The following is a 16062-nucleotide window of genomic DNA, read 5'->3' on the forward strand; positions in this document are numbered from 1 at the left end:
TCCTCATAGTGGAGCTGTGCATAGTTCCACACAGTTCTCCCACAGAGATCATTTTCATTAAAAAAATTATCAATGATATTAAACACTTGCTGTAGTATTGCCTTCAATAAGTTTACAGAATAACATGTTTTCTCTAACATCAGTTTCCACAACATATCTTACATATTATGTTATCAAGTGTGCATCCTTAAGAACATCGGTAGCCTCATGTACTTGCAACGGGAAAGTAGATAGTTTTATTTTTTCTATTAATTGATCGCAGAGATCTTCAGATATTCGTCTTCCCATCGTATTAGCAAGTGGAATGATTTTAAGTTGATCAGCATATGATTCACGGAGCATCATTTTTGTGACACCTATTCGACTTCTGTAGTTTGTATTCGAAAATGATATTTTGTAAACAGCTGCATGCCCCCCTTGTAACACACTCACGCCCCCCTAGGGGGGCGCGCCCCACAGGTTGGAAACCACTGCTCTAGGTATTACCTGTCGAAAAAACGCTTCAGTACCCTGGCTGCTGAAGTGTCACGAACAGGGTATATTTTTGTCTTATTACCCTGGCCTATACCACGACTAGTCACCAAAATTGAACTATATTTTTAAAAATTCGTGTAAAATACCAGCTTTTCTAATATGTAAAATGATTTTTTCTACGGACAATATTTTTAAAGTTATTCTAAATGCTAACTGCAAAATTTCACTTTGGCATTAGGATTTCTGACTATATTAGATAATTCTTTTTATCTTTTTTTAGTACATTTTGATAGCATCAGTTTTCTACTTTCATTTGGCATACGCAGAATTGCCCTATCTTCATTATTTTCTGTCTTATGTTATTGCAAAATAAAGGTATCTGGGATAAACAATTAGAATAACTCTTAAACTAATTAATGGATCGGTCTCAAATCTAGAGGGTTTGTTAAGTACGCCAATACCCAACTTTGGGTGAAATACTACAGTTCTAAGGTAGTTTTAGTAAACATTATTAACCAATAACGATTTTTACTTATTTTGCAGTTTGCGTTGGAACAAATTAACTTTTTAACTCTCAAAAATCATTTTGCAGCATTTTGAAGGTTTTTTTAATGTTCTAAAAAATTAAATTTTGTAATTTTATGTTAACTATTTAGCTTTTGAATGGGGTGCAAAAAATCGAAAAAATCGCGATTTTTGCACTAAATTGTTAATAATTAAAAAACGGACGCGAACTCTAGGCAGGAAACAGGTAGGTTTTCATCCTGTAGGTATACAATAACTAAAAAAGTAGTCAGCTACCTGGATCTTTGAGTGTCCCGAACATGGTCTATTTCCAACGAACTGTCAACACTGATGGAATCGCCATAAAACGAAGTTAATGGCGCCAGGATGAGATAGAAGATAATCAGGTAAAGGAGGGAAGATAATCGGACAATGCTAGTCAGGTACGTTGTAGTTGTAACAAAATTTTACCTGAAAATTCTCTGTCTCTCTCATGTCTCTCTAGAAGTGCTAGAACCTCTCTCTTGTATGTTGGCGCCTATCTCGCTTCACTGTTGGAATGGGACGGGGCCATTCCATCAGTGTTGACAGTTCATTGTCTATTTCTAGCTTATTACCCTGGAGTATTTTGCATACAGCCATTAAGCCATAGAAATATTAAAGTACTTTATTGCTTTTCACAATATGTCCCACCAAAATCGATACACTTTTTCATACGTTCAAACCAATTGGTAAAACAGTTATTCCAGTCTTCAGTTGACACCTGCAAAATCGCCGTTTTAAAGGCATCGATGGCTTCTTCTGACGACTGGAATCGCTGCCCACGCATTGAAATCTTGATCTTTGGAAACGCGAAGAAGTCGTTGGGACTTAGGTCGGAGCTATACGGTGTAGTGATGTTGAAAAAGTAACTATTCGTTACAAAGTAATCGTTACTTTTATTACTCTGAATACTTCGTACCAATCGTATCAAAGCGAGTAACGACTATTGTATCTATACCCTATTCTACGAACATACACCTGTTTTGGATTACTTCGACAACGAATATTTTACTGTGCAAAATAAGAAGAACGAAAGTAAATTGCAAATTACATTGTTGTTTATTGGAATAATTATTAGCGCCATTTACTTTCGTACTTCTTATGTTGCACAGTAAAATATTCGGTGTCGAAGTAATCCAAAACAGGCGTATGTTCGTGGAATGGCCCATACTTTGATTACTTTGATTACTCTGATTACTTCGTACCAATCGTATCAGAGTGAGTAACGACTATTGTGTCTACTTTGATTACTTTGATTACTCCGATTACTTCGTACTTCGTGAAGGTCGTTATTCTATACAGAATACCTACCTACTGAGAAATACGATTCTCGATATGATTACCAGTACTCAAATACAAAAGTAATCATAGTAATCATAGTAATCAACGTAACGAATACTGTAAATGATTACTTTATATAAAATACCTACCTACTGAGAAATACGATTTTCGATATGATTACCGATACTCAAATACAAAAGTAACAAAAGTAATCGTAGTAATCAAAGTAACGAATACTGTAAATGATTACTTTATATAAAAGTGACGATTTGTAACGAATACTCAAAAGTAACTATAATCAACATCACTAATACGGTGGATGGTTTAACAATTCGATGTTTCGAAGATCCAAAAACGCTACTTATTGTCTATTGAGTAGTGTGAGCACTTGCACTGTCCTGATGTAGAGCAAATAAGAACAAATCATTTTGACTACCTCATAACTATTTTTGAGAGTGAACAATAATACTTACATACATCTGCATGACCATATCCATACCGGAGTGATGAAGCGAGTGATCTATAGAATGATCCATGTTGTGACCTTCGTGCAGTGTATGTTGCGAGTGATCCATTGTACTGAAACAAAATTCATAATTATTTACAGAATGAGCAAAACTAATTTTTTTGTACGATATTAAACGGTCTCCCACAAGGCTCAATTCTAAGCCTTTATTGAAGTTATACGTTTTTAAGCGCGATCGAGAGTAAAATTTCATAATAGGGATGTTCACAAAAAATTAAAAAGTCATTTCAAACATGTAAAACGATTAAGAAACACCCTAGGAATAATTGTCCAAAATTTCAACAAAATTGAAAAAGCCTTTCTATAAAAAATCTTTATTAGAAATCTAGCATTATTTTAAATTTCAAGAACGCTTCTCTATTGGCCTGACGTCACTAGTTGCATACCCCAAGCGCGCGCCATTCTCATAGTGTTACTGTTTACCTGTTTGACGTTTCAGGTCATTTTATTTTGTTCTCTTCTTGTGTTATCAGGGTTAAAGTGGAGTTTTATAGTGAATTTGTTTAGTTTAAAGTGGATAGACTGTTTGTAAGGACATATTTTGGGTTTTACAAAAATAAACAAATAAAATGGAAGAAGGTTTTCAGAAAGCCGATTCGTATAAACTACCGACTGTAGTGTAGATGTAACAATGGTGTATGATTTATTGGCATCTTGTAGAAAAATAAATCTACCACAGCTTTACTGAGTGTATATTCCATATAGTTTTCCATGTCTTCTTTAAGCTAAAAAAATAAATGCTTAATACTCCACAAAAAAAAAATAGAGAAAGTTGTATGCATGCATTGTACGCATGTATATTGTATACATACATTGGCTGGTTATTACTTTACCTTGGTTAGGTGTATTAAAAATATTTTTATTCTTCTTCATGTGCCTTGTCCGTTGTGGACGTTGGCTATCATCATGGCAATTTTAATTTCATTTGAGGCGTTTCTAAATAACTCGATCGATTTTTGTCCAAATCATTGGCGTAATTTTTTAAGTCATGAGTGTCTTTTCTTCCGGGTCCGCGTTTGCTCTCTATTTTACCTTGCGTTATCAGTTGGAGTATACCATATTTATCATGCCTCATGATATGACCGAAATATTTAAGATTTCGTTTCTTAATTGTAAAAGAGATTTCTTTTTGTTTTCCCATTCGACGCAATACCTGTACGTTGGTGTGGGTCGCCCAGGATATTTTGACAATACGTGGGTACACCCACATCTCGAATGCCTCTAGCTTTTTCATTAATGTTTCCATTATTGTCCAGGCCTCTGCGCCATATAGCAAGACCGGAAATAATAACATTTTAGCAGCAGCATTTTTAGTGGGAGAGATATTATGTCGCAATGGGTGAAAATATTTCTCATGCATGTTGTTAAATATTGCTGTGTCCTTTTTAACTCTAGATCTTATTTCGGTTGTTTCGTATTTCGAGTTGACAACTGTTCCAAGGTAAAAAATATTTTTGAACTTGGGTATTATACATTTTCATTTCAACCAATCTTTTCACTAAATTATTAATGATTTTAATATAATATAAAGTCATACCTACATCCACATGTAGTTATTTCAAGGTTTACTTTTACTGTATGTATTATTAGAATCCCGTTTTTAGGAATATCCCAGTTTAAGGAATACAAATTTGAGGTCCCGAATCTTTTTCATTTACTCTTTAAGGGGGTAGGTGCAAAATCTTGGTCCAATGCTATTTAAATTCATTCATTTTTTTCGAATCCTGAGAAAACCAATAAGTATTTTTGAAAAATGTAAATGCAGAAAGAACAATTACATTATTACCAAGGGCCGAAAGTCTCTGGAAAACTTCTATAATGTTTATTTTATTAAGTTAGTTCTTTAAGTTAGTTATTTTAAGTTCTAGCTGCAAAAAACCATTTCTTTTTCTGTTTTAAATTGGCTGGAACGGTAATAAAAATCTTGTCAGAACTGTTTTTTGATGTATTTACACACCCAGGAACAAAACACCACTTATTTGGCTTTATTTTTAATAATTAAATACGTAAAAAACTGCGCCCATTCAAATACACTGAGTAAATAAGTATTTCTAGTCGTCGGCGTCGATCAAAGACGTTACGACTGCTGACGTCACAGACCGTAGCCTCGCTGCAGGGTACCGTTTTTCTAGCCTCCAAGAAAATCAACATTATGAACTCATTTATCTTAAAAAATATACATTTTTAAACAGTTTTATGATTGTTACGTTTTTATATACCTTGTAATCTATTGAATTTAACTATATTTAAAAATTAGTGAACATCCCTATTCTGCGCGCTGCGCACACAGACAGTATGGCGTTTAGTTGTTAAAATCTTTCTAGTTATGTATAAATATATCAGTGCAAGAAAAGATGTGAAAAGAATATATTAGTGTTTTTAGTAAATATATTTATTATAATTTTTGTGTCTTTGGATTTGTCTTCCTCGGGAGTAAGATGAGTATTATTAAAACATTTTATTGTATATTTATTCACCTTGTCTGTTTGTTACCGTGAATTGTCATTAGGTACGTCCGAACCGATACAGACACAGTCCTCGTAGCGTATTTGGTATAGCATTTAGTCGAGGCATTGAAGTGTCGATTTTTCGAATGTTTTGTATAAATGTACCTATTTACGAATGTTTCTTCTAAAATTTAGGAATATATTAATTTTATAATACATTTAAGTATGTAGTAATTTTCTTTACAATTTTTACTTACCTATTTGTTTTTGTTTATACCTAATATCGCCCGTGTCTAGCAAGTGTCTGCGTAGGCTAGCAGTATGTGTATCTAGTTACGGACGTGTTAGTACTTGGTTCGATTCCCCATAAGGAAAAAATGTTTGTTTATTATTAATGGATATTGACATCTTAGACTATTATATGGACTTAAAAATGATTAAAAATAATTAAAATAATTAATAGGGATGTTGACCAACTATTTACCGAGTTGCAAATTTATAATAATTGCCTATTTCAAAATGCACTTTTGAAATGCATTTTTCTTATGCACAAATCGTTGTGTCAGAATAACAAGGTTCTAACTGCCTCAGGTGCCATTTTTAGTTATGACTGTTTAAAGTTTCTATGTTATATATTTATTTTACTATTGTCGCCACTTTTATGTGTTAACAATGTAAATTTTTAAAAAAATTCATATATTTTTATTAACAGTAAAAGGTTACTTCAATAGTTAATACAAAGGAGTTCTGATTTGAGAAATGAATTAAACTTATTTAATCAAGTTCTATTTTCCACACATACCTTTGTTTAACAATTAGTATACAATAAAACAACTTCTAGTTGTTTAATAAAGTCTTATTACTAACTTATAAACACTTTTTGTTCTGGCAGATAGGACCTTGTGTACTTAGTTGACTGTTTTTTATGTCAGTTAGAAGCTTGTTAACTTATCAACATTTAAAATTCTCTGAGACAGAACCTTGTAACTTCCGTATTTCAGCCACCTGTTAATAGGTGTCGGTGCTACGATCATATTAAGGTAAAGAACATAAAATACAACCAAGTTACATAAAAATCTCAATTTTAAAAAATTTGCAGATAGAACCTTTTTATTCTAACACAACGAAATGCAATTTCAGATTTTATATTCATTACATTAGTTCACAAAATTTCCTGACATTCTCACGAATCCAACGCACCAAACTGCATTAAAATCCGTCTTACTGCGCCAAAAATCGACAGTAAGGCTTTTTGTGCTTCAATGCCTCGACTAATTCGAGACTTTTTTTTATTTTTTTGAAAACGGTAAGCACAAAATTAGTTTAGTGTTTAAAAAAATTAAAACAAACTGTTTAAAGTATATTTATTTTTAAGAAATCATAAAATAGATTATAAGTTCTTATGTGCGTACAAAGTACACACACATTCTTTTTATTTAATATTTATACTGCAGATCTGCATGGCTTGATGGATGGAAAATGTAAATAGTCCAGAAAGCCATTGCGCATCCGCTAGGAAAAATATTCTAATTCGGATTTTTTGCACAATCTTACTCAAAAAGGGCCCCTTTTAACAAATTTGCGTGTTGCCAGGACCAAAAGTTGGTCAAAAAATTTTTAAAAGTTTTTTTTGTTTTTTTCCTAATATTATTATTTTTAGCATGGAACAAAATATTTTTAGGTTTTTTGGATCATTCCAATCAGAAAAGGTCTTTAGTGACTTTTCTCTAAAGTTGATAGTTTTTGACATATAAGCGATTAAAAATTGAAAAATTGCGAAATTGGCCATTTTTAACCCTCAAAAACTATGTAAAAAACTGAAAATTTGAATGTTGCTAAGGTAGGTACATATTCTTTAAACATCGATTGATGAAATCCCGAAGAGGTTTTTGCAATACAATATTCAAAACTTCTTTGTTTTTAATTGCTAATCAAGCGTGCGCGACACTATTTCCCACCGTTGCTTGCATGTGTATACAATATGGTGCAAATGAAAGGAATAAATTCGTTATTTCGTAAACCGGCCACTTTAAGAAAAATCCTGAAACAGGTCGATTTTTATTTTTAAGTTATGATATTGTGGCATATATGATATACTAGTGACGTCATCCATCTGGGCGTGATGACGTAATCGATGATTTTTTAAATGAGAATAGAGGTCGTGTGCTAGTTCATTTGAAAGGTTCTTCAATTCTCTATTCAGTAATATAAACATTTACATAATTATTTATACAGGGTGTCCAATAATTTAATTTTTTTGTCAATTTGCCAAATTATTTAATTTAATAAAAAAATGTTGGTCACCCTGTATAAATAATTATGTAAATGTTTATATTACTGAATAGAGAATTGAAGACACTTTCAAATGAGCCAGCACTCGACCTGTATTCTTATTTAAAAAAATCATTGATTACGTCATCACGCCCAGATGGATGACGTCACTAATATACTATATATCCCACAATATCATAACTTAAAAATAAAAATCGACATGTTTCGGGATTTTTCCTTAAAGTCGCCGGTTTACGAAATAACGAATTTATTCCTTTCATTTGTACCATACTGTATACACATGCAACGGTGGAAAATAGTGTCGCGCACGCTTGATTATCAATTAAAAAACAAAGGTGTTTTGAATATTGTATTGCAAAAAACTCTTCGGGATTTCATCAATCGATGTTTAAAGAATGTCTACCTACCTTGGTAACATTCAAATTTTCAGCTTTTCACATAGTTTTTGAGGGTTAAAAATGGCCGATTTCGCAATTTTTCAATTTTTAATCGCTTATATGTCAAAAACTATCAACTTTAGAGAAAAGTCACTAAAGACCTTTTCTGATTGGAATGATCCAAAAAACCTAAAAAAATTTTGATCCATGCAAAAAAAATAATTTTAGGAAAAAACAAAAAAAAAAGTTAAAAATTTTTGATTAACTTTTGGTCCTGGCAACATGCAAATTTGTTAAAAGGGGCCCTTTTTGAGTAGGATTGTGCAAAAAATCCGAATTAGAATATTTTTCCTAGCGGATGCGCAGTGGCTTTCTGGATTAAAAGTAATTCAATAATGCGGATGATATCCACATAATTTTAATAGCTATGTATCACCTAAAATTATGCTCATTTTCATAGTTGATTTTTTCGTGAACAGATTAACGGATTCCGGTAATTTTTTTATTATTTTAGAATTTTCTTTAGTATTTACACAGTTGTGCAAAGGTTTACTCAAACTTCTTTTTTGAATTTATACCGGGTGGAAGAAAAGAAGTGTTTTTCTTATGTTGAGTTTGAGACACCCTGTAGGGAGGAAAAGGTACAAAGGTACCTCGAAACTCGGAAAGATACATCGAAATTATGTTGTAGTCTCATATTTTGTGAACATCTGGTGCATTGTATATGCCATAGCTTTCTATTCCAGATTTTCTATTATGATTGTCTATTATGATAGCTACACCGAACTGAGTTCCTTTTTTTTTATCTACCCCACTGATCATTTTGTAGTCGTCCAAATTTTTCGTATCCTACAAACAAAATTTTAATGTCAAAAATTAAGCAATTTAATCTAGCAGTTCGTTTTCGGTTTAAAGTGGTTAAAAATTTATTTCACACTCACGGTTGAGATAAAAATTTATGGATAATAACTGTGTAATTAAACAAATTATGGTAGAAACAACATGTACACTTCAAATAATAACTATATTGACTTAAAATATATAACAATTTTTTCACGTACATGTTAACTGAGTAGTAAAAACTGAATTTAATCTATATTATGTATCCTTATATTATTAGACCTGGATCCCGCGTACCAAAAAAAGTTGATTAATAGCAAGCTGAAAATTTTTTAATAGCTTAACAGTGTCTAGTCGGACCAACTTTGATATAAGGGAACACTGGAACAGGGGAAGTTTTAATTGTGGAACAGGTTAAAAATTTGGAACATCAGACTACGAAAACTTTCCATGTATTTTGTCGGATAGAACTTCCAATTGATTTGTTACCATTTCATTAAACTCTCATGCAAAAATCAGACTGGTGTATATAACCAACTGGGTATTTTATTGAGTGGAAGAACATGTCAAATGACAATAATCGTGTTGGTTAGTAATAGCAGTCTGATTTTTGCATGATAGTTTAATGAAAGGGTAACAAATCAATTGGATGTTCTGTCCGACAAAATACATGGGACGTTTTCGTAATCTGACGTTCTAAATATTTAAGCTGTTCCACAAATAAAACTTCCCCTGTTCCAGTGTTCCCATACATCAAAGTTTGTCCGACTAGACACCGTTAAGTTATTAACAAATCTTCAGCTTGCTATTAATCAACTTTTTTGGTACGCGGGATCCAGGCCTATTATGTATCTTTTAACCCAACGTAACTGTTTTCTGTGGGAACTCTAGTTCATGTAATCATTTTTTGATATCAAGAATAATGGAGTTTTGGAAATTATCGAAAGGATGGCTACAAATAGCTTGTAATACAGTTTGAGAGCCTGACACTATTAAAATGTTCTCAAATCAAAATAATTAGTGCCGAACCAAGTGCTTTCTCTATGGCAGCAGTCTCGGCTGTAAAGATAGAACAACAATCAGGAATTCGATATTTTCCAGCGTAATTGTTGTTAACAAAAAATGCGAAACCAGCATAATGTTCAAATTTGTTTAAAAGATAGAACAACAATCAGGAATTCGATATTTTCCAGCGTAATTGTTGTTAACAAAAAATGCGAAACCAGCATAATGTTCAAATTTGTTTAAAAATGAGATTTTCAAAATTTCACGCTTCAAAAACTCATACTAACTTAGAAATACAAATTTAAAATCTTCTGTGATTTAAAATAGTTCAGACGACCCGTGACGTCACATAGTTTTACTATATGGATATGTTTATGGTTATATTTAAGTATATTCTTCTTCTCCTTCTTTAGTTTATTGGCCTTCACCTACTTGGGTATTTGGCCAGCTCATCGTCGTGGAATAAGGGAAATAGTTATTTATGTACCAAGTCAGTAAAGTGACTCTTTATCGAACGAGTCTGATATTACGAGTAGAACAAGTGAGGCGAGTAACAGAGGAGTTCGATAAGGAGTCTTTACTGACGTGGTGTATACAAAATTTTATCGCCAACATATATTTTTTAAATTTAATGTCGTCCGAACCACGACAACAATGGAAAATACATAATAAAAAAAAGAGATTGTAATATTAAGTAATAAATACATATGTACTAACAAAAAGTATACATGAAAAATTTGTGATACAATTAAATGTCTTTTATTCCTATTTCCGTTAAAAACTGTATGATATTGTTATTTGTATTGTCTCTAAGAAGCTCAGATACGTCCCTGGGAAGGTTGAGTTTACTTCTCTTTTGTTGGTATATTTGACAATCGGTTAAGATATGTTTTATTGACATAAAATAATATTTGCCAACATAATTTGATATTGGTTCTAACACTTACTTGCAATTTACAATTTAAGAACTTTTTAAATTTTAGACGTCATAATAATTTCATGACAGTGATGACAGATAACTTGCAAGATGGCCGCTTTCGATTTTTAATCGATGTGTGTGTGTGTGTGTGTGTGTGTGTGTGTGTGTGTGTGTGTGTGTGTGTGTGTGTGTGTGTGTGTGTGTGTGTGTGTGTGTGTGTGTGTGTGTGTGTGTGTGTGTGTGTGTGTGTGTGTGTGTGTGTGTGTGTGTGTGTGTGTGTGTGTGTGTGTGTGTGTGTGTGTGTGTGTGTGTGTGTGTGTGTGTGTGTGTGTGTGTGTGTGTGTGTGTGTGTGTGTGTGTGTGTGTGTGTGTGTGTGTGTGTGTGTGTGTGTGTGTGTGTGTGTGTGTGTGTGTGTGTGTGTGTGTGTGTGTGTGTGTGTGTGTGTGTGTGTGTGTGTGTGTGTGTGTGTGTGTGTGTGTGTGTGTGTGTGTGTGTGTGTGTGTGTGTGTGTGTGTGTGTGTGTGTGTGTGTGTGTGTGTGTGTGTGTGTGTGTGTGTGTGTGTGTGTGTGTGTGTGTGTGTGTGTGTGTGTGTGTGTGTGTGTGTGTGTGTGTGTGTGTGTGTGTGTGTGTGTGTGTGTGTGTGTGTGTGTGTGTGTGTGTGTGTGTGTGTGTGTGTGTGTGTGTGTGTGTGTGTGTGTGTGTGTGTGTGTGTGTGTGTGTGTGTGTGTGTGTGTGTGTGTGTGTGTGTGTGTGTGTGTGTGTGTGTGTGTGTGTGTGTGTGTGTGTGTGTGTGTGTGTGTGTGTGTGTGTGTGTGTGTGTGTGTGTGTGTGTGTGTGTGTGTGTGTGTGTGTGTGTGTGTGTGTGTGTGTGTGTGTGTGTGTGTGTGTGTGTGTGTGTGTGTGTGTGTGTGTGTGTGTGTGTGTGTGTGTGTGTGTGTGTGTGTGTGTGTGTGTGTGTGTGTGTGTGTGTGTGTGTGTGTGTGTGTGTGTGTGTGTGTGTGTGTGTGTGTGTGTGTGTGTGTGTGTGTGTGTGTGTGTGTGTGTGTGTGTGTGTGTGTGTGTGTGTGTGTGTGTGTGTGTGTGTGTGTGTGTGTGTGTGTGTGTGTGTGTGTGTGTGTGTGTGTGTGTGTGTGTGTGTGTGTGTGTGTGTGTGTGTGTGTGTGTGTGTGTGTGTGTGTGTGTGTGTGTGTGTGTGTGCGTGTGAAAAAATGGCTTGGATGCGAGTCCGTTAGCCACAGATTTTTATTTTATTTTTACCTCAATTTATTAGTTTTGTTATATTTATACGTATTTCACTTAAATGATTATATTTGTTTCTTTCAAGTAGTTTATGAGTAATTTAAATATTTCCATTTTATGACAACTTAGTAGATATTCTATACTAATTGGAAAATGAACTTGTGTTTGTCGTAAATTGTAATATAATTGATTTATATATCTCTCGTTAATTTTGCATTCCAAGAAAATATGGTTTAAATCTCTAATCGAAACATTATCACAAAAACATACTGATGAATTAATTATTCCTAATTTGTGCAGATGTGCCTCATATTTCCCGTGTCGAGTTTTTAATCTGACGATAGTAGAAATATCTTGCTTTGGCAGGTTATATTTAAATATGTATTCAGGTGGCGGAGGAAGTTCTTGATGTAAAGAAAAATATAAATTTTTTGACATGCTTGTAATATTTTTCCATTCTTTTTTCCATATTTTATTTATTCTAACTTTGACGTCATTTATTGCATCTGTCGATAAGATGTGAGTTAGTATCTCACCTTTTTTTATTGCATCTTTGGCCAACTCATCCACTTTCTCATTACCCAGTATACCGGCATGCCCTTTTGCCCATATAAATACTACTTCCACTTTAGACAAATTATTTTTTATATTACATAAAATTTTTGATTTGTATGAACTAAAATCAGTATTTCCAATTGCATATATTGCAGATCTGGAGTCTGTTATTATCACAGCTTTTTCAATATTATTCTCTTTGATCCATTCTAGAGCTTTTTCGATGGCTATAATCTCAGCTGTAAAAATACTACTAATACTAGATAATTTGTAATTATTATGTTGATGGGTATTTTGCACATACATAGCACATCCTACTCCTGTTTGATTTTTAGAACCGTCTGTATAAATTACTGTGTAATCCACAAAGTCGCTCAGTATAGATTTTACTAAAATATTATTTAAATGATTTGATTTTATTTTTTATTATTATATTTTTAATCGATAGTTATCAATATTGAATAATTACTAAATCGGTAAAGTTTTAATTTATTTTATATGAATATAATTACAAAATACTTCAGAATTTCACTTTTTGACATAAATTTAATTGATAATATCGCAAATTGCGTACAATATTTTTAATAATTAAAGTAAATAAATTGTAAGTACAGTCAAATACTCACAATTCGATTACTGCCATCGACCACTTACATTCAATCTCGGTTAATTTGATTAATCGCGGCAGGTAAAGTAAAATTCTTCTTTCAGTACAATAAAGTGTTACTTTACTGCCGCAAATGAGGGCAAATGAGTACAATAATGAATGACTTTAGTGACGGTTGGCGATAAAATATTTATATTCTGACATTTATCGTATGTCATTGTAATAATATACATATACCAGTTTGTTGAGATTGGAGTTTGATACCGTTTTTGAAGAAAAGGAAAGAAGGTTTACTATGGAAAATAAAATTATTTTGTAAAAGTACAAATTTTCTATGAATAGTTCAAACGGTCAAAAACACTTGTGACGTCACATAACTGTAGTTTCAACTGACGTTTATAATGTCTAATTTAAAATTATATACAATTTTGTGTACTTTGTTGGTGCAGAATGTAAACATTAACCATTTGACGTCACGACGCATTTTGGGCTAGCTGCTTTAATTTGAATTTAGAATCGTCTTTAGGGGCCAAACGGAACACAAAAACAACTTTTTTTTATCTTTGATACATGTTTTAAATTATGTTCTGTTGCGATTTATAACATTTTTTTCGAATATAAAATTTTATGCAAGTTCCCTATTATTTAATAATCCAGTGTCAAAATGCTTAAAAGTTAAATACAGAAAAGTTATGCGATAAAATAACCGTTGTCATACCCAAAACGGACGCCTATGACCGGTACTAGAAATTCGTAATTGATGGAGTCAATTTATCTCTGGAAAAAATAGGCGTATCAGTTTTTGTTTTTCTAAATAGAAGCGTTCTGGAGATATTAAGAAAATAATTACAAGCCGCCATCTTCAAAGAGCTCTAGCTCCTATAGGAGCATTTCCGGACTAGGTGAATGGCAGCTAATCTGGAAAGCTCAACGTAGGTGGCGCTCGTGTAGTTGGCGGTCACCTCAATTACGTCAACACTTCAAATCAATATATTTCTAAGTAAATATTGCATATTTGTTTCGCTGTGTGAATTAAATTTAAGAGCATAAAATCCCTCAATGTTGTGCTGTGCATTTGTGCTCATCGAGAACATCAGGAAAGAGGTTTTCCAAAAAATATTCTGATGAGAAAAAAGTTGATTGTAGCAATAAGAAGGGATAAATATGTGCCGACAATAAATGCATGTATTTGTAATAAAAAATTTGTTAAAACAGATTACGTATTGCCCCTAGATTCAACTGTAAAAAATAGAATACTTCACTATAAAATTCAAATCAAGATTTATTATAAACGCACGGATTAAGATATGCAATTTTATATACATTCACACTGTTGCCACATCTACAATCGCTTTTTATGAAGTGAAAATATAAAAAAAATTATATTTGAAATAATAATATAGAAAAATGTAAAATAATAATATAGAAAAATGTAAAATAATAATTTTAAATAATTCTCAAGTTCTCAATATTTTTTAGTGACTAAAACATAACCTGATCAAACCTAACCTAGCGTCATCGAAAATAATATAAACAAGTTAATAACTGAAAATTTAAGTGACATATTACCTTTAACATATGCTTTAAAATGACTAAAACATAACCTGATCAAACCCAACCTAATCAAAAATAAAATACACAAGTTAACAACTGAAAATTAAAGTGACCTAGTACCATTCAAATATTCTTTAAAGACTAAAACATAACCTGATCAAACCTAACCTTATTTTTTTCTAATTTCACCTTAAATTTAAGGTCGCCTTTCACCTAGACAAACACCCAAGTAATTATACTTAATTAAATTAACACATTCTATATTTCTATAAGGAATTATATTTTTTTTTTAATAAGGCAACATTGCAGAATCAACTGCGCTCAACCCATGCTTAAACCAAATTTATTCCAAATGCGCAACTGTCATGGCGGCCATATTTTGAAAATATCACATTTTTAGATGAGAATAACACAAAAATTAATGCTGAGCGCACTTATTTGGAAATTTTAAATTGATAAAAAATAAGGCAGATATCATATACACGTGGGCGGAGTGAGTCAATACCAAATAAATACCCTCAGATCTATACCCTCTGAGCTATAGAAATGAAACATTGAGACGATGATTAATATAGTTTATCATTCGATAAGGGCTTTCTTTATTTCCAGTAACTCTCGCATTTCTTCTCCTCAATTCGTTTTTCAACGCACAAACAGCCCAAGATCCGTATTTTTCGGCCATAATTTATTATTTGTTAAATCGTGATCAAAAACACCATATTATACAAATTTCACGAATTGTCAAAACGTTGACCTCCAACTACACTAGCGCCGCCAAGCGGGATCAAATGCGTACATAGCTGCCATATCTGAGGAATCTCCAGTCTTCGTTTGTCGGGAGAGTTCTGGCCATCCTGTATAATACATAAATACGTATGTTTAAAAACTCGTTACAAAACTTTAGAAATTGTTAAAATTTACAATACAAATACATTAGGACTAATCTTTCTCATTCTGGTAGACACAAATCTCTATTAAACGACTGCCCTAATACCTGTTGTAGGTAATCATTCAATTACCAAGTTTAGATATACGTTCCACCCGAACCGAATTCTACAATACAGAAGAAAACACAACTTCGAATACATTTGAAATGCACCATTCATTTGCCACTGTAAATTCTAAAGTTTGGGTAATCGAGTTAGTTCCGTTGGAATGAGGTTGTATGAGTTTCCGTTAAGAAGAAAACGCATTTAATGTATGTGTCCGAAAACATCTCACAATTCAAGCGAAACGAAATTTTAATTTAACTATAGAAGATAGGGAAGAGTCCGCTAATGGTGCGCGTTGGGTAATGGTGCGCATCATTATTATCTCCTATTACCATTATCTCCTATTTAATAAAATTGTAAAAACTATACTTTTGTGTCATCTATTAGCAACTGCTAGATTTATCCC

The 16062-nt window shown here is 32.8% G+C and overlaps 1 protein-coding gene across 2 annotated transcripts in view; it reads right to left on the reverse strand.

Annotated features, from left to right (window-relative positions):
- The window catches only part of LOC114325112 (high affinity copper uptake protein 1), a 193902-nt gene that overhangs the window by 70413 nt on the left and 107427 nt on the right, over positions 1-16062 (reverse strand). For both annotated transcript variants that reach the window (XM_050650964.1, XM_028273052.2), the window contains exon 3: positions 2775-2880. In XM_050650964.1, the coding sequence (XP_050506921.1) occupies positions 2775-2876 (102 nt within the window). In that variant the 5' untranslated portion in view covers positions 2877-2880. The remainder of the gene's footprint in view (positions 1-2774; positions 2881-16062) is intronic.

Source organism: Diabrotica virgifera, chromosome 5 (genome assembly GCF_917563875.1).
Source record: "Diabrotica virgifera virgifera chromosome 5, PGI_DIABVI_V3a".
NCBI lineage: Eukaryota > Metazoa > Arthropoda > Insecta > Coleoptera > Chrysomelidae > Diabrotica > Diabrotica virgifera.